Raw genomic sequence first — 20,370 nt, forward strand, 5'->3', positions numbered from 1 at the left:
ATTCCATGTACAAAAACAAAGATATCACGAGATTTTTTTTATAACGAAAGGGAATGTTGAAGGAATAAATATGGTGGAAATGGTTCGAAGTTATATAGCTATGCGGCCAAGCAACACAGAGCATACTCGATTTTTTGTGGGGTACAGAAATGGAAAATGTATTAAGCAACCATTTGGCATTAATACTTTAGGGAAAATGCCGTATAAAATAGCATTGTTCCTGAGTCTTTCAAATCCACAACAATACACTGGACATTGTTGCCGTAGATCGTCTGCGTCATTGCTTGCAGATTCAGGAGTAGATTTATTAACTGTTAAAAGACATGGTGGTTGACGCTCTAACACAGTGGCAGAGAGCTATACCTATAGAAAATTCCAAAGAAAATAAGAAAAAAGTGTCATGTAATATTTTGGGTAACATTTCTGGCAATGATGGGTCTTCAACAAGTTCAAGCACTCAGGAAATAAATTTACTTTCTAAAAATTCAACTCACCTGTCACCTGATATTATAATAAATGTTTACAATAAATAAACGTATTTAGGTAGGTACCTTCTTTTGCTTGTTTCTTATTTTAAAATTTGTGTGTAATTATGAATTCATAATAGCACTAGTGCTATTATGAAAGCCATAATGACATCCGAATGGCAATGTTAAATGTGTCAAAAAGGTTTGGTACTTCGCCTACTTTGATTACGTTACGCGTCAACTTTCGGGCCTGTTTTCCTTCTGACGGCAACGGTACAATCTACTAAAAACCCCACTTTTAAGTCGATTAAATTTTAATTCGGCATCGATTTAACATCCGCACGAATCTGGTAGAAATCTGTAAAGGTTTTTTAAAGGCCGCGAATTCTTCGGCGGCCGTTTTGTTTCCATTTAACGAGAATAACTTGCGGTAATATTTGGGAACAACAGGCTGCAGTCTGGGGCTTGCGTCGAAAAAAGATCGTTTTCGGTCGGTATGGAAGCTAATTTCTGTCGTGTCCGAGGCAGCGGGCAGTCGCCAATTTACGATAAGGAATTTTCGCTGATGCTTCTGATACGAAAAAACGGATATTGTTCTTGACCGTTGTCCAGGGATGTGCATATCGCTGCGATTCTATAATTTGTTACTCATACAGGTGAACGAACAAACACTAGAGGCGCCACCGGTCATAAAATGGTTTAAAAATTGCAAAAATGTAATCATCTAATTTTGACACAAGGGATCGCGCTTAACTTTTTTTAATTTTAATTCAATTTTCATTGTTTTCAAACCATATTATTATATTTTGTTGTATTTTGTAAATGTATAAACGTTTCCTTAGTATAAAGTTGCAAAATATTAATTTAAATTATATTACATACATATTTAAATTTAAAATATTATGACATATATGTCAGTTGACGTCTAAAATGTCATCTTGATAACAAAAATTGGGTGTATTCCGTTGCTTACCTTGGTTATGGTTTTATGTTCCGTTTCTATCGGTTTCCCGAAAGTTTTTTTTACTAAGGAACACGGTTCCTGAAAGATTCGGTTATAAATGTCACCAAACTAACCGCGAGAAGGCTGGTTTTTCTGGTTTTGTTTGTCAATCATGTGTCAATCAATGTCATTTATGTGAGAGAAATCAAGCAAATATTGGAAATTCTTATTTAATTTATAAAATTTATTAAAAATATACAGGGTTGTTCACCACATATTGTAAGTTTGGGGTTCGTTGAAGGACTATTAGAGCTACAATTTAAAAATATTTTTACAAGATACAGAGTGTCCCAAATAAATAAAAAATATCAAAGTTGTATTTTTTTAAATGGAACACCCTGTATATTATTACATTTTTAGTTTCTACGATTAAAATAAAGGTAAATTTGATTAAGGTTTATTATACTTAAACCTTACCGTTTTTGAAATATTTTCAATTTTGTGAAATTGCAGTAAAATTTTAAAGCTTCATTTCTCCAAGGGTATCAATGTTTTTAATACTAAATATTTAATGAAGTTTATTTATTGATCAGTTATTGTGTTGCAATAATAAAATAATACTACCTTATACAGAGTGTCTAAAAATTTATTTTAAATAATTATTAGCTTCAAACGGCAATAACTTCTTTAATTTAAATGGAATGCCCTGTATATTTTAGGAGAATCAGATGCACAATTAAATTGTCTATCAAATTGTATTATACCATTTTTACCTATCCCTTCAACTAGAAAATGCATTTTCTTATAATTTAGACCTCATTTATCAATATATCCATGGAATATTGACATTTTAGATTGTTTTTAAAACAACAAAATGTACAGACTAGTAATATTATCGTTTTTAGCAAAACGATAAAATTATTAGCCCATTTGTATGCAAAAAGAAAACTATTTAAATCTTTATAAAAAGAGTATACCATTAATTAAATATAACACCATTATTTCCGCCCATATACTAATTAATGACATACTTGATTGTGTTCGTTAATAAATTATTCTAAATAAATGTGGAATTGAGTCAGAAATCAATATAATAATAAGTTATCAAAATTAAAGTCTCTGTTGTTATAAATAAGCATTTATTAAAAAATGAAATATCATTTTTAAGGTGTTACTTTTTATCACACTGTCTAATACCCATACAAAATTCATTTTTTTTAGTTTTTGTAACAATTATTATTAATCAATGCAGTCAGTTAATGTAGTTTGAATACTGGATCATATTAATTGGTCCTCTTTAACAAATATTTAAACAGTTTTTTATTTTTTAATGAAATAAACAAATTATATCCACAATATTAGTATCTGTACTTTTTAAAAATTTGGTACATCTTTAAAATAATCTAAAATGTCAATAGTCCATGGGTATATTGATAAATAAGTTCTAAATTACAAGAAAATGCATTTTCTACGGAAACTTAAAGAGATAGGTAAAAAATGGTATAATGTAGTTTGATAGACAATTAAATTGTGCATCTGATTCTCGTAAAATATACAGGGTGTTCCGTTTAAATTAAACAAGTTATTGCCGTTTGAAGCTAATAATTATTTAAAATAAATTTTTAGACACTCTATATAAGGTAGTATTATATTTATTATTGCAACACAATAACTGATCAGTAAATAAACTTCAGTAAATATTTAGTATTAAAAACTTTGATACCCTTGGAGAAATGAAGCCTTAAAATTTTTACTGCAATTTCACAAATTTGAAAATATTTCAAAAACGGTAAGGTTTAAGTACAATAAACCTTAATCAAATTTACCTTTATTTTAATCGTAGAAACTAAAATGTAATAATATACAGGGTGTTCCATTTAAAAAAATACAACTTTGATATTTTTTACTTATTTGGGACACTCTGTATCTTGTAAAATTATTTTTAAATTGTACCTCTAATAGTCCTTCATCGAACCCAAAACTTACAATTTGTAAAAATCTCATCGTTTAGCTACAATACTCCGTGTCGTATGTGGTGAACAACCCTGTATAAAAGTGTTAAACTATGTACGATTGTAAACAAACTGTGTTTTATGAAGGGAATGTTATACCTCCCCTTTAGTTAAATGTTTTTGGCTTTACCCAACCCTGGTCGTCTCCAAATTACCAAAAAATGTTCCGAACGGGGTCGAATACGTCGTTATTAAGTTTTTGCACCCACTATTCCGAACGGAGAAATTTATTCAATCTCTTAATACGCGCTCGGTCGAAAAAACTAACGCCCTGTAGGGAGTCTCGTCGGTGAAATGCATCGTGATTTGTGTTACGCGTTGCTACGAAACTGCATTTTATTTTTTACCTTATACCGCGTGATCGAAAAAAAACGGCGTCACAGACGGCTGGGGAATGTCATTCGATGATAATTTTGGCGAGGTCAATCTCTAAAAGGCGTCACTATAAATTCACGTAAAACTTGTCAAAAATTAACACTAATTATAGAAAGATTAAAAAAGGATAGAACGTTTCCAGGCACACAAATATATTTCCAGAAAAAATATTTTATCGAATTTTAAACTACGCTATTTAAAAAACGTCTAGAGCTGGACCTCGAAAAAATTGTCATCTATAGCCGTCTTTGACGTCGTTTTTTTTTCGATCACATGTTATTATAGACTGTACCCTTTGAATAAGAAGACTAAGGAAGGAGCATATCAAAAATCTTAGGTCCACCGCGATGGGCCCCAAATATGGCCGACTTAAATTCCGGTTTATCAGTGCCGTTCTAATTTTATTTAAAAAATGTAAAAAAATGATGTAGGGTAGACGTGGGGTAGACTCAATAATTTGTTCTTTTATTTTACGTTGTGATTAAATGTTGGTAGTTATTAAAATTGTTATAAAAATATATAATTCTAATAAAAATAGATAAGTTATAATAAGTATTTATTATCACAAACATCCGATACGCTACTGAAGCAGGTAAGTCAAATTAACGTATCAAAATTCTTTGACATCTGATCTTTGACAAGTAGTAAATAAAGTTTTTAAAATGCAAGAAAATATATAATTTAGTTAATTTAAGTGAATTTTATAAATGATCGGTTTACTACACGTATGTATATTATATAGTCACTTACTAGCGAAAAGTTGTTCCATTATTTCACTCGATTTTTGCCGAGATCTACCGCACACTACACAACCAACTATTTTCGAGTCTTTTTCGATAAATCGCGATAGTGTCACTGTTAATTTAAGTTCTGCCACAATTTCCATCTAGATTTACTACCTTTATACAACTATCAGTAGTAGAATAAATAATAAATAACATAAAATAAGCTCCTTAAAGACTGACAAATCCCCAAAATTTCAAATCAAATTCAAATGTGTCAAATGAATCGTCAAACAGAACTGTCAAGGATCCCCACCCTAGAGTGCTTTTTCCACCCACCATGCATGAATACATGGATAGCATTATGCTCCTTCCTTAGTCTTCTTATTCAAAGACTGTACCTAACATTTACACATAACCTACCTTTAAGAAATCACGCAGCCATACAACTTCCGGTTTGGGATCACCAATGATCTCGCAATCAATAGCCACGTGATCGCCTTCGTAAGCCTCAATATTCAGCGGCTTTTTCAGGAACTTTGGCTCCCTAGAGTACCTGCAATTTTCAAGAAACATTAATACAAAACTTCACATCTGTAATATGAAGTACTCACGGCACTGATGTTGCTGCTTTACTTGGTTTAACTCCTTCTACAATGTCTACCGTAGAGCTAGTTTCAGCTCTACCCACCACGTTGGTAGCTACGCAGGTATAGACGCCTTTGTCTTTGGTAGAGATTGGTCCTATGGTGAGTTCTACTCTGCCGTCGTGGGATAGAGTCATGACAGAGTGTCTTGATGGTCTTAAACGTACCTATAATATCAATAATATTATTATAATAATATATTTTATTATTTATAATATAAATTATTATACAGGGTGAGTCTTAAATAAGTGCAAATATTTCGACCCCAGGAACAGGTCTACGAGTTTTTTTTGCAAAAAAAAGATGTTGAAAATCGTGCATTTCCTTTTAAATTTCCCTGTATATTTTTCGAAAACTTTAGAACTGCCTGTTCACCGCAAATTTTCCCACGGTATAATTTCTTAATCTCTGATATTACCATAGTTACGGCTTTACTCTATGGTTACGGCACTAAAAGGGATGCAAATCAGAGTTGTTAAACTACACGTAGTAGTTAATAAACTACATTTACTACATGTCACAAGTAGTTTTTAAATGTCGAGTAGTAAATGTGTAGTTTATGTAACTAATGTAGTTTATTAAAATAACAGTGAAAACATAACCTAAAAACTTTGTTTGTTGATCAATTTAAGAAATAAAAAATCTATATTTTGTGAATTTGTTCCTTATTATGTGATATTTTTGATACTTAGTAGTTAAAAATTAGAATTTATAGTTTATTTTGTGTTTAATATTACTTTGTATTTCATAGAAAACGGTCCTACATACGGTATTATACAAATATAATACCGTATGATCGAAAAAAAAACGGCGTCCAGTTGACTTGGAAATGACGATCGATGACATTTCCCATATAATTTTACATATAAAATGATAGCGATCTTCATTTCATAGCCATCGTTGACGCCGTTTTTATTCGATCATACGGTATAACCACAGATTAGGTATCCTATAAGTATACAGATAAAAATATTGTCCTTAATTCGTGGTAGGAAAATTGTTTTTTATGACGATGTGCAAACGAGTCAAATTTCCTGTGCGCAAAAATAAACTCGCGTAAAATAACAATAAACAGCGTAATAGAGAGATATCGCTAAACCGAATAGCGTGCATGGACGTTAATAAGGCCAGGTGTTATTTCCTTTACGTGAGGTGGTATTAACTCTCTTCATTTATAGTTATCGGATCGGAAAGAATTCTGTTCGCGTCGCGTCCGCTATTTAAACTTAACCTAACTTTGAATTTAAAACTTTGAAATTGTTTTGTTTACTGGGTATTTTAAAACTAAAGGGCTAAAGTGCTTATTTCCAGTGCTTTATTGTTCAACGTCTGCAAATGGGTTTAGGGCAACAAGCAACAAATTCTCTTAGAAGGGCTAAGTCGTCATCTGCTGTAAACCTAAGACTCTTTATAGGTTCTTTAGTATTGGAAGAGGTGGAATCCATATTTTGGGCCATATTTATTTAATTAAAACTAATCCCAGCTACTTAAATATCAAATTACCTAATAAAACTAAAGCAATAATACTAGGTATTTTAAAACAAAAGGGCTAAAGAGCTTTATTTCCAGTGCTTTATTGTTCAACGTCTGCCAATGGATTTAGGGCAACAAGCAACAAATTCTCTTAGAAGGGCTAAGTCGTCATCTGCTGTAAACCTAAGACTCTTTATAGGTTCTTTAGTATTGGAAGAGGTGGAATCCATATACGCTTGGTGTAATTGATCCGCAAATTACGTCAGGCGTTAAAAATTGACTCGCGCATATCGTAACCATGATAAGGTACGCGTAAATACTGGATGACGCTATTCGGTTTTCCGATATCTTTCTAATAACTGTGCCGGTCAGGCGCTGTGCACAATTTTAGAGGCCATAAGTGGGCGTGCTATGTGCGCAAACTAGTCACCTAACTAGTGCCCGATTCCAAAAATTGGAACCACGAAAAACAATAAAGAAAAAACAAAGATTATAATCTGTATAATCTGTGGTATAACTTCATACTTCCATGATAAGAATTTGGCTTGATTTTTGTTTAAAATCTAAATTGTTTATGTTTTACTATATTTTTGTAGATAGTTTTAATTGTAGATTTTATGTAGTTTTTGAAGGTAGTTTTTAAAAATTTAAAACGTAGTTAATACAAAAAACTACGGGTAGTTTTTGGCGTAGTTTTTTGCTTCATAAACTACTTAACAACCCTGATGCAAATACAGAAAAAATCCGGTGGCTCTAAAATTTTTTTCAGAAAAAGCAATTTTTTTTTAAATTTCAAACTTAAATAACTCGGTTATTTTGGACTTATATGAAAAATGACAAAGAGAAAATATGTTTCTTTTATCGAGATCTACCAGCCCTGAAAATACTTGCACTTATTTAAGACTCACCCTGTATAATAATATATTTTAAGCTTAAAATTTTTTACTACCAGATCTTGATAAACTCCTCTTTTACTAAAAAATCTTTACTATTTTTAGTCTTGGTCTTAGTCCAGTCCCTTAATAATTAAGAAAAAAAAAGACACATCCTCTACAGAATGGAACACTTACCCCATCTTTGTACCACATAACACCGACGCTTGGATAGGCCTCAACCCTAGCAGAGAGCCTCAATTCTTCACCCTCTCTAACTTCACACTGGACTGGTTCTAGTTCGGTACTGAAGTTGGGAGCGATGTAGGCCTTAATGCCTTTGTCCACCATCAAGTAGCACTTGCACGATACGGATCCGAACTTGTTCCGAGCGGACACGGAGTAGGTTCCGGCATCTTCCAGAGCCGCCTTGTCCATTTCCAGGGTGTGGAAGTCGTCCTCTGATGAAAAACTCAGACGATCTAAAGAAATATCAGTTTTATTGTTATACAGAGTTTCCTAGTAGTTCCTAAAATAAAAACCTTCAGATTTTTTTTGAGTGCAAACATAGTACGGTAATTGCAAAACATTTTCCGATGCACGTCGTCAATTATATCGAAATTGACACTAAAACATATAAAGCCTGACTAAATTAAATTTTGGCAAAAATGTTTAAATTTGTTGTATAACTTAAGATACCGTGCAGCTTTTCATTTTACTTCATAGATCAAACGAATATAACAGATATTTTATTTAGATTAAAACTGCAAAAATTAGTTTAAAGCGATTTTTATTATCGCCACATTGGTCACATTTGGTCACATTGCGCCGCGATCAGCAACGTTGTCGTTTATTATTTGACAATAATTATCATAATGTCAGTCATTATTTTGTATAATATCGTGTTGTTGTTTTGGGAGTAATTCTTGTTTTTTTTGCCAATTTTCATAGTCTTTTTTTAAAAATTGTACTTTTAAGCACAAACAGTTTTTTCAAGGACTAAGTTTCACATAGTAAGGGAATCCTAGATTGATTACTTGTCAGAACTATACAAATCAGAAGAAATAGAGGTTGAACTAAATACACCCGAAATAATGACCAACGACAACGTACAGATTGAGGCAGCCGATATAATTACATCCCTTCGAAAGCTAAAGAATAGGAAGAGCCCAGGGCAAGATGATATCCCAAACGAATTACTTAAATATGGCGGCCAAAGTCTCATACAGCAGGATACCCGATGAATGGCGAACCAGCACCACTATCTTGATGTTTAAAAGAGGAGATAAGAAGCTGCCCTCAAACTATAGAGGCATAAATCTTCTAAGCACCACACTAAAACTTACGACAAAAGTGATAACAATCAAAATTAACGACTTAACATGCTTAGCAGATGAACAACAAGGTTTCAGATCGGGCAGATCATGCACAGACGCGGTTTTTGTCATAAGACAGATAACAGAAAAATCAATCGAATATAACAAACCAGCGTATATGTGTTTTGATTTAGAAAAAGCGTTCGACCGTGTGCAGCTAAGAGACGTTGTACACCTTCTTTACAATAGGCAAATCCCACACAACCTCGTTAAAACCATACAAAACATATATGAAGCGAACCAAATTCAAGCTAAAATTAACGGGGTCCTGACCGAACCAATAAATGTAGGCTGTGGTATCCGACAAGGTGACTCCCTGAGCCCTCTTCTTTTCAACATCATTATGGACGAAATAATAGGAAATGTACGTTTACTGAAGGGATACAGTATGGGCGACCAGGAAATTACTATTCTATGCTATGGCGATGACGCCGTATTGGTAGCTGAAAATGAGAACGATCTACAGCGCTTATTACATCGATTTAATTGCACTGCCAAATCACTTAATATGATAATATCGACCCAGAAAACTAAATGCATGACGACATCAAAAGTACCACTAAGATGCAAAGTGGAAGTCGAGGGTAATGTTATTCAGCAAGAGATGAAGTTTAAGTATCTAGGCTTAGAAATCTCAGGATATGGTGATGTAGAAGCGGAGGTGCGAGAACGGACAACGAAGGCAACCAGAATAGCAGGATGCCTGAATGATACAATATGGCGAAATAAAAACATTGAGGTGGAGACTAAAGCGAGAATTTACAAGGCAACGGTACGACCAATAATGACATACACTGCAGAAACTCGACCTGATACAGCGAAAACTAAACAACTATTAGAAACAACCGAAATGAGAGTACTACGCAGAATAGCTCGAAAGACGCTTCTGGACAGGGAGAGAAATGAAAGCATAAGAAGAGCGTGCAAGGTGGAAAATGTAAATGAGTGGGTACTCAGCAGAAAGGAAGAATGGAACGATCATATCAGCAGAATGGACAACAGAAGGATAGTGAGAGTTGCACGCGACAAATCAAATCACCGCTAGGTCGCAGAAGCTTAGGACGTCCACGAAAACGATGGAGCGACAACTTGTCAGTCTGACCGGTAGAGACGACGATACCAAACAGGCGATTCGCCTAGTATGAAGAAGGAAGAAGAAGAAGAAGAAGTTTTCGAGTTTTTGTATTGCATTTCTTGAAATTGTGTGTCGAAAATATGCCGAAGCATTTAAACAGTCGAAGCAAAGAGCTTTTGTAGCTTTCCTGATAAACTATTTTGAACGAGAACGTGAAAATAAAGGTCGCTTATTAACCTTGACTGCAGTCAGAGAAGTAAGTATGATTGGTAAGCAAATTATATCACTTTCTCAGATATTTCTTATTTCGATTTGTAGCGAGCAGCTGCTTCCTTAAATTTAAATATTGCTACTGTGAGTTAGCGACTACTGTTAATTAATTAATTAATTACTAAAATTATTAGTTATTATATTAAAAATAAAGCGTAAAAATCTTTAAAAAATGATATAATAAATATATTGTTTCTCAATTTTACATTAACATTCATCTCATAAATCTATCACAATCTGGTCAATCAAAATCACTCACAGTTGATCACGTGCATCGGAAATTACGATGATAAAAAAAAACGTAGTAGTTCCGTATCCACGGAATATTGGGACACGCTGTATATAAATATAATTAAAGAGCTTGTTATTCTTACCATTAGATTTTAGTTGAACTCCATCTTTGAACCAAGAAATCTCCGCTTGAGGATAGGCAACCACTTGACAGGTGAGTCGTACAGAATACGTCATTTGCACTCTTCGGTCTCTGAGTCTCATACTGAAGTGAGGAGGTAGATCTTTGGTGTTGTCGAAATCTTTTAAGAAACTACAAAAAAAATATACACTCTAGTGAAGAAAAATGGAAGAAAATCGAAGAAATATATTGACATCTTGAAAGTTATCTCAGAACAACATAATGTGTTAAAAGTATTTTTTTATACCATATGTTCGAAAAAAAAACGGCATCAAAGACGGAGGTCAAGCAGTAGACGTAATTTACTTGGCCTGTATTATTCTTTATTTTTTTTTAATAAATAATTTGGTAATAGTTTCGATGTCTTTCATACGCCCACTTTTATTTATTTCTCTATCTAGGTAGTACCTAGAACCTAGATAGAGACTAGAACTTAGACTAGGTACTTACTCTTTTAGATTTTTATCTGCCAACAATATCTTGGAATCACTAACTGCACAAAGCCTGGCAAATGTAGAAACTCTCCCAGCCTTGTTTACTGCTTCACACATAAACCTGCCGGTATCGAAGTCTTGGACGTTCTGTATAGTCAAAGCACACACTCCATTTTTCGTTTCTATAACATATCTGTCATTTTCTTCGGGATACAATTCCACGCTGTCTTTTAACCAGCGAATATTAGGAAACGGTTCACCTTTTACCTAAAAAAGAAACAATATTTCTTATAAAATCATAGAGAATAACAAAATTTCTTCATCAAAGATACTAGATTGTTATAAAGAAATAAAACATGATCGAAAACCTTTATTATTGGACATCTTAGTAAATTCTGTGACTTTTTATGGTGACATAAACAATTTATATGGAAAATTGTTTTGAATATGTTGGACTGTCAAAGTCAAGGCCTGCTTTATCATAAATCATTGATTTTTTGAATAGAAAAGACTAAAATAATGGGTTCAATAAAAAATGATTGAAAAAAGTACTTATTTCTAATAAAAATAACTAAATTAATGTATTTTTTTAATCATAACGAACCGAGTAAAATTTATTTATGAATTACCAATATTAAGATTATTAAAAATTATTAATCTAATATAAATGTATATTTTCAATTATACAGAGTGGCTCAGCGCTTAAAAAATTTGGAATAAAAGATGCGGGTAATAGTTGCTCATATTTTAAAAGTATTTTTGTCAATCTACAGGGTGACTCAAACATATTTTTTGACTAAAAATGTGTAGGTATATTTAAACAAAATGCTATATATTTTTCTAGCTCATTAAATTCCCGTTCAAAAAAAAACAAAGTGTAATATTCTATCTAATTTTTATTGTTGTCGATCCAATAATATATAATGTGTGTTTTTTTTAATTGGATTAGGATCGAAAAAAATCAACAGAAGTCCTTTGTTTTAAATTTATCGACGTTTCGCAAAATTTATTTGCATCTTCAGGACAATTTACACTTACATTAAAAAAAAACATAACATCGATATTAGGTATAGAGAAATATCACGAAATTTTTTTCTTTTCAAAGACAAGCAGTGCAGATATACCACGTTGACCGTATACAGAGAGCAACATATACCACTCCCCTCTATACCATCCGTGTATTAATGGATATGACTAAGAAAGTCCAGATTTAAATTGTCCTGAAGATGCAAATAAATTTTGCGAAACGTCGATAAATTTCAAACAAAGGACTTCTGTTGATTTTTTCGAACAGAAATCTATCCAATTAAAAAAAAACACATTTTTAAACTTTATTTGCCGCACTCTCAAAATTATTGATACTTTTTAATCGGAAGTACGGTCTTAATACTGTCTTCTTTTAAATTCAGCCTACTAAAATGTGCAATTGTTGTTTGATATATACAGAGTGAGTCAAAACTCAATGTTATTATTAATTGTATCCAGTATTTTGTATCACGAACGAACAGAACTTTGTTTAATCATTTTATTTTATTAAGCACATTCGATACTAAAAATCGGTATTCACTGAAACAAATGCCTAGCCAAAATTATCATCGATTGTCTTTTCCCAGCCGTCTTCGACGCCGTTTTTTTTTTCAATCATATACCATTTTTACTTACTTCACACTCCAAAGTGACTTCAGAACCTACAAGCACCTTCATTTGACCTGGCAAGATTTTAGTAAATTCTGGCATTTCTACAGGTTTTCCTACAACAAACGGAGTTGTGGATATGCTCTCACCCCATCCATACCTACAATAAATAAATAATTAACAACATATTAATTACAACATATCTATATATACAGGGTGATTCTTCAAGATTTTCAAAAAAATCATATGACTTGTTCCCTATAAACCTTTAACCTACCATGACCCTGAATCACCCTGTATATTTCAAGCACTGATTTTTTTCTACCTGTTTCTTGGCGTTATCCTAAACTGATACTCTTCGCCAGGTTTTAACTTGAACGCGTCGAAACTTGTCAAAGGGCTCATGCCCAGGGTTGTCCAAGTGGCTCCTCCTTCGCTACCTTTATGCCAGACGTCCACCCTGTAAGCGAGAACCGGCGCTATTCCGGTTTGAAGGGCTTTAGGCCAGCCCAACGATACCCAATCCCTTCCAGAGTCTTTGATGAAGGGTTCGGATGGAATTGGTCCAGGTACATCTAGAATTTGTATTAAAATTGCATTTAGATAAAATGTTTCCAAGATTACATTGGAATAATATACAGGGTGGTCTGAATTGTATTCCGAAAAATTTGGCAGCATATTCTGAAGATGAAAATAAGTAAAAAAGTTCGTATAAATGTATGTCCTAAAATGTTTAGTTTCGGAGATACAGGGTGTAGAAGTTTCATTTTTATTTCGATTTTTTCCAAATAAAGAAAGAAAATTCAAAGAAAATTTTTCTTTGAAAAAATGATGATAAAACAGTTTCTGTTTCAAATTGTCAAATTTATTATTTCAGTCTAATAACTTAGTCATAACATGTTCAATTTATGTCAGTGATGACAGGTATTGATAATTTCAATTCCAGATATCTCGAGAACCATTACTCGTAGCGATTTTTACCAAGAGACTTTTTTACGTAAAAAATGTCGTTAATGCATATTTTTTACTCAGTAGTTTTATACAGGTACGGACGAAAAGTTATTACTCTTCAAACCAGTCAAAAAATATGTAGGTGGCGCCCTCTACAAATAGGGGTCATATTGACATCAAAATTAAATTTCTCAGGTTAAAAAACTACCAGAGACAGATTTTACCCAAATATTCACGTTATTTCAGAAATTATTTGGAAAGAATTGAAATAAAAATGAAACTTCTACACCCCGTATCTCCGAAACTAAGCATTTTAGGACACACATTTATACGAACTTTTTTACGTATTTTTATTTGCAGAATATGCTGCCGAAGTTTCCGGAATACAGTTCGGACCACCCTGTATAGTAATAATAATAATAAGAATTTTAGGTCGAAGCTGCAATCCACAATCTAGAAGACCAGAGTCACTCATTACTAACTTTACCTTTCCTGTATAAACGTTCTCTGTATGATGGTATATCGTCCAAAATATTCTCCACTGGTTCTCTGGTCGGCGTTAAAGATCGTGCTCTTTCTCTCAATCTGACAGTGAAGAAGGCTCTGTCACATCCAATTCTGTTCTTTGCCATGATGCAGTAGGTTCCTGCATCGTCAAAAGCTGCACGTTTCAGTGTGAGACGAACGTAGTCATCAGAGGTCCATTTCATCGACCTCAAACTGTCAATTATGTCCGTCAGACCCTTCATCCATGTTACTGAAAATATAAAAATATATGGTTTAGATACGTTTAAGCTATGAAGGGAAAGGTAAGGAGTATTGAAAAGTGGCCATCAAAGAGGGAAAAAAAAATCATAGAGATAGTGCTGCTGTAACAAAAGTTGTAGTTGTAGTAAAACATTTCTAGAACAGGAAATAATTAAAAAGAGATAAATATTATTTTCTTGCCATATTAAAAATTTCTATACACTCAGAAGCAAAAAAAACGCAACGGAGATATAATTTTACGGTCAGAACCATGTCTTCTGAGCATTTTGTTTTTTGAATCATGTCAATACATGCCTTGGTTAATTTTTAAGAACGAAATGAACTTGCCACCAACAATTTGCAATTTTTTCTTCGAGGCGTTTTTGTTCCTCTTTAGCTTTTAATTCCAGTTTTTCTTTCTTTTCTGTAGCCTTTTTAGCTATTAGCCTTTGCTTTTTCTTCTGCAATCCTTTTTCCTTCAAGCTCTTGCTCTTCTTTAGCTTTTTGGGCAGCAATTTCTGCCTCTTTATCTTCAGCTAACTTCTTTTCTAATTTAGCTTTTTCTTCAGCTTCTGCTTGCTGTTTTTTAGTCAATTCTTCCCCGCTTTTTCTTTTGCTTCCAACTTTTATTTTTTCCGTCTAGCTGTTTCTTCTGCTTCTTTAACAGCCTTCTCTTCCTCGAGGCGTTTTTGTTCCTCTTTAGCTTTTAATTCTAGTTTCTCTTTCTTTTCTTTAGCCTTTTTAGCTTTAGCTTCTGCTTTTGCTTTTTCTTCTGCAATCCTTTTTTCTTCAAGCTCTTGCTCTTCTTTAGCTTTTTGAGCAGCAAGTTCTGCCTCTTTTTCTGCAGCTAACTTCTTTTCTAATTTAGCCTTTTCATCTGCTTCCTCTTGGTTTTTTTAGCTAATGCTTCAGCCATTTCTTTCGCCTCCAACTCTTCATTTTGTTTTCTAGCAGTTTCTTCTGCTTCTTTAGCAGCTCTTTCTTCTTCTAAGCATTTTTGCTCCTCTTTTGCTTGTAATTCTAGTTTTTCTTTCTTTTCTTTAGCCTTTTTAGATTTAGCTTCTGCCTTTGCTTTTTCTTCTGCAACCCTTCTTTCCTCAAGCTCTTGTTCTTTAGATTTTTGAGCAGCAATTTCAGCCTCTTTTTCTTCAGCTAACTTCTTTTCTAATTTAGCTCTTTCTTCTTCTAAGCGTTTTTGCTTCTCCTTTGCTCTTATTTTTTCCGTCTAGCTGTTTCTTCTGCTTCTTTAGCAGCCTTCTCTTCTTCGAGACGTTTTTGTTCCTCTTTAGGTTTTAATTCCAGTTTTTCTTTCTTTTCTTTAGCTTTTTTTAGCTTTAGGTTCTGCTTTTGCTTTTTCTTCTGCAATCCTTTTTTCCTCAAGATCTTGTTCTTCTTTAGCTTTCTGAGCAGTTGGAGAATTCCAGAGGCACAGAATTTCTGCCTCTTTTTCTTCAGCTAACTTCTTTTCTAATTTAGCCTTGTCTTCTGCTTCCTCTTGTTTTTTTGCTAATGCTTCAGCCTTTTCTTTTGCTTCCAACTCTTCTTTTTGTCTTCTAGTTAATGTTTAAGAACGAAATCAACTTTCCACCAACAATTTGCAATTTTTTCAATTATCATGTCTTTTTGAAGTTATTTTTCAACATGACAAGGCGGTTTTGGTGATTATTGTGAACTATATACTACTATGAACTCTCCATCATGTTCGACGTTTGGGAAATGCTTGGCAGGAGGGTTAGAGGTCGCGAAGCGGTACCAGTTTCATTAAATGAATTTGGTTTGGTCCTTAAAGAAGAATGGGAAAACATAACGCAATATGATATATGCAACCTCAATGACAGTATGAACGGACGAGTTTAGGAATATAATATGAATTAAAGACAATATGAACATAAGTTCTGCACCTATTAAATATTTAAATTTAAGAAAAATTAGTAGGTCTTACTTACTTTTCGGTTTGGGATCTCCAGTAACTCTGAAAGATACATTTATATCTTCCCCTGAAGTGATATTAAGTATTTTGTCAGGCCTTGACAGGAACATGGCCGGTTTTCCATCTCGAATTTTTGACGGGTGCACTACGTGGACGAATGCTGATGTCTCAATTTTACCTTCAGCATTAGCAGCCCTAAAAATACATTAATAAAAAATAGTATAATTAGAAATAAAAAAGCAAAAAAAATAAAAAAATAAGCTTAAATCCTTTTGTAATGTTACTTCATAATAAATCAGCTGTTTTGTAGACTTGGATTACGTAGAAGCTTGTTCCTCTAATTTCAATATAAGCATTTAGAATACAGACAATTTTCAAGAGAATAAGAAGCTTAGTGTAATCATAAGTTTCGAAAACGTACCTGCATGTATACTTTCCACTTTCTAGTTCGTTGATATTAGGAATCATTAACGTATGCACATCCTTATCAAGGAATGTCCTATGCCTGGCCGATGACCTGGACAACTTTTGGGACCCTTTAAACCAGCTGACTTCAGCCGGTGAGCCTCTAACTTCGACTTGCAAAGCCATAACACCCCCACGAGGAACATAAGCATCGGTAAGAACACCCGAAAAATATGGTCTTCTTGTTCTTGGTGGTGGTAAACTGTCACCGAATGTCAGAGGCACAGTTATTGGAGTGTAGTACCTGAAATAATTAATCTAGTATACAGATGGCTAAAGAAGAGGAATATAGCTAGGTACACCGAATTTGTAGCACCCTGTATATAAATTATTACCTGGAAGCACTAGTATCTCTTGATGTAACTCGTTCCTTAACCTTCTTCTTAATATACTCTTCTTTGGAGGTGAAGTTGTACTCATAAGACACTTGGTCAAACCAGTCACCAACTTCAGCTTTGCAAGTATATATTCCACTATCTGTCTTGACTGGATTCTTCATGGTAAGCTTGGCAATACCATCAGCTAGATAACTTTGAATATATTTACTATTTGACATGTCTATTTCTTCATTATCTTTGAACCATTTTAGTTTTGGAGCAGGCTGACATCTAAAAAAATCATAATAATATAGTTTAGGTATTAATTCACACTGTTGTATTAAAATTTCAAACCTTATTCTACATTCCAACGTAGCTTCGTCACTGGTCACTTTATATTGCTCCCTAATACCTCTGGTGAAACTTGGTTTAACAGGTCTTACATCAAAACTTTCCTTAACATGTAAAAGTGCAGAAGTTGAACTTGCTCCATGTTCGTTTTTAGCCACGCAAGAGTATTCACCACTGTCTGATAGTGAAGCATTCAGTATTTCCAAAGTTGCAACATTATTTTCGAAAGCTAGAAATACAAAGAAAACTTGCTTTTTAATGTATAATAAAATAAGATTGTAACAAACCTTGATAATAGTTTGATTTTTCATCAATATTCTCTCCATCCTTGAACCAAGAGAGAACCATTGGACTTTCACTGATTACACTACAAGTCATTTTAATCCTGGTATTAACAGTACAGGCCCTGTCAGTTAAAGATGTTGTAAACAGAGGTTTCTTTCCTAAATATGGAATAGTATCATTTTTGTTAGTTAAATTTGATTATATTACAGTTTTACCTAAATGTCTTGGTCCATGATATGTTGTGGGTTTATAAAGATCTTCGTCTGAAATAAAACTGTCTTTTCCAGTAAAGGTTCCTACCTCTTTTTCATCATGGGTCTTCTCATAGACTTTTTCTTCAAGCTTAACATCAGTTTTATATTTAGGAATCTCTCCGTCTTCTATTATACCATTTTCCAAATTGGTAATATCTTTTTTGTCTTCTTTAGGTTTTGTTTTCCTAATCTTGGTTTCTGCAGTTGTTTTGGTATCGGAATCCCTTCTCTTCTTTTTAACCCCATCTTGATCCTTGTTTTTTCCGGTGACAACTTCTACGTCTTGATCTTCAACAGATTTATTTTCTAATTTAGTTATTTCTTGTTTTTGTTTTTCTAGCTTGTCGTTTTCATCTTTTTGTAATCTAGCCTTTGCATCAGCTTCTTCTTTTATCTCCAACGCTTCTTTTTCTCTTCTAACCTTTTCTTCTATCTCCTTAGCTTTCTGTTCTTGTTCTAACTGCTTTTGTTCCTCTTTATCCTTTAATTCCAGTTTTTCTTTCTTCTCTTTGGCTTTTTTCGCTTTAGCTTCTTTTGCTTCTTCCTTTTTCTTTTTATCTTCAAGTTCTTGTTGCTCTTTAGCTTTTTGAGCAGCAATTTCTGCCTCTTTTTCTTCAGCTAACTTCTTTTCAAATTTAGCCTTTTCTTCTGCTTTTTCTTGCTGTTTTTTAGCTAATGCTTCTGCCTTTTCTTTTGCTTCCAACTCTTCTTTTTGTTTTCTAGCAGTTTCTTCTGCTTCTTTAGCAGCCCTTTCTTCTTCTAAGCGTTTTTGTTCCTCCTTTTCTCGTAATTCTAGTTTTTCCTTCTTTTCTTTGGCTTTTTTAACTTTAGCTTCTGCCTTTGCTTTTTCTTCTGCAATTCGTTTTTCTTCAAGCTCTTGTTCTTCTTTAGCTTTTTGAGCAGCAATTTCTGCCTCTTTTTCTTCAGCTAACTTCTTTTCTAATTTAGCCTTTTCTTCTGCTTCTTCTTGCTGTTTTTTAGCTAATGTCTCAGCCTTTTCCTTTGCTTCTAACTCTTCTTTTTGTTTTCTAGCAGTTTCTTCTGCTTCTTTAGCAGCCCTTTGTTCTTCTAAGCGTTTTTGTTCCTCCTTTGCTTGTAATTCTAGTTTTTCTTTCTTTTCTTTAGCCTTTTTAGCTTTAGCTTCTGCTTTTGCTTTTTCTTCTGCAATCCTTTTTTCTTCAAGCTCTTGTTCTTCTTTAGCCTTTTGAGCAGCAATTTCTGCCTCTTTTTCTTCAGCTAACTTCTTTTCTAATTTAGCCTTTTCGTCTGCTTCCTCTTGTTGTTTTTTAGCTAATACTTCTGCCTTTTCTTTTGCTTCCAACTCTTCTTTTTGTCTTCTGGCAGTTTCTTCTGCCTCTTTAGCAGCCTTTTCTTGTTCTAAACGTTTTTGTTCTTCTTTAGCTTTTAATTCGAGTTTTTCCTTCTTTTCTTTGACTTTTTTAGCTTTAGCTTTAGCTTCTGCCTTTGCTTTTTCTTCTGCAATCTTTTTTTCCTCAAGCTCTTGTACTTCTTTAACCTTTTGAGCAGCAATTTCTGCCTCTTTTTCTTCAGCTAACTTCTTTTCTAATTTAGCCTTTTCTTCAGCTTCTTCTTGCTGTTTTTTAGCTAATGCTTCCGCTTTTTCTTTTGCTTCCAACTCTTCTTTTTGTTTTTTAGCAGTTTCTTCTGCTTCTTTAGCAGCCCTTTCTTCTTCTAAGCGTTTTTGTTCCTCCTTTGCTTGTAATTCTAGTTTTTCCTTCTTTTCTTTGGCTTTTTTAGCTTTAGCTTCTGCCTTTGCTTTTTCTTCTGCAATCCTTTTTTCTTCAAGCTCTTGTTCTTCTTTAGCCTTTTGAGCAGCAATTTCTGCCTCTTTTTCTTCAGCTAACTTCTTTTCTAATTTAGCCTTTTCTTCAGCTTCTTCTTGCTGTTTTTTAGCTAATGCTTCCGCTTTTTCTTTTGCTTCCAACTCTTCTTTTTGTCTTCTGGCAGTTTCTTCTGCCTCTTTAGCAGCCTTTTCTTGTTCTAAACGTTTTTGTTCTTCTTTAGCTTTTAATTCGAGTTTTTCCTTCTTTTCTTTGACTTTTTTAGCTTTAGCTTCTGCCTTTGCTTTTTCTTCTGCAATCTTTTTTTCCTCAAGCTCTTGTTCTTCTTTAGCTTTTTGAGCAGCAATTTCTGCCTCTTTTTCTTCAGCTAACTTCTTTTCTAATTTAGCTTTTTCTTCTGCTCCTTCTTGATGTTTTTTAGCTAATGCCTCGGCCTTTTCTTTTGCTTCGAACTCTTCTTTTTGTTTTCTAGCAGTTTCTTCTGCTTCTTTAGCAACCCTTTCTTCTTCTAAGCGTTTTTGTTCCTCCTTTGCTTGTAATTCTAGTTTTTCTTTC

The 20,370-nt window shown here is 33.5% G+C and overlaps 1 protein-coding gene across 1 annotated transcript in view; it reads right to left on the reverse strand.

The window, feature by feature from the left end:
- LOC115890191 (titin-like) overlaps positions 1 to 20,370 on the reverse strand; it is a 171,141-nt gene that overhangs the window by 85,167 nt on the left and 65,604 nt on the right. The window contains 14 exon segments of the mRNA XM_030910351.1: positions 4,943 to 5,075; positions 5,134 to 5,333; positions 7,710 to 7,993; positions 10,607 to 10,776; positions 11,095 to 11,345; positions 12,741 to 12,873; positions 13,039 to 13,288; positions 14,152 to 14,421; positions 16,358 to 16,536; positions 16,763 to 17,050; positions 17,142 to 17,414; positions 17,478 to 17,703; positions 17,762 to 17,917; positions 17,975 to 20,370. Coding sequence (XP_030766211.1) covers positions 4,943 to 5,075; positions 5,134 to 5,333; positions 7,710 to 7,993; positions 10,607 to 10,776; positions 11,095 to 11,345; positions 12,741 to 12,873; positions 13,039 to 13,288; positions 14,152 to 14,421; positions 16,358 to 16,536; positions 16,763 to 17,050; positions 17,142 to 17,414; positions 17,478 to 17,703; positions 17,762 to 17,917; positions 17,975 to 20,370 — 5,209 coding nt within the window.

Source organism: Sitophilus oryzae, unplaced genomic scaffold (genome assembly GCF_002938485.1).
Source record: "Sitophilus oryzae breed Bouriz unplaced genomic scaffold, Soryzae_2.0 scaffold_85_pilon_pilon, whole genome shotgun sequence".
Classification (NCBI taxonomy): Eukaryota; Metazoa; Arthropoda; class Insecta; order Coleoptera; family Curculionidae; genus Sitophilus; species Sitophilus oryzae.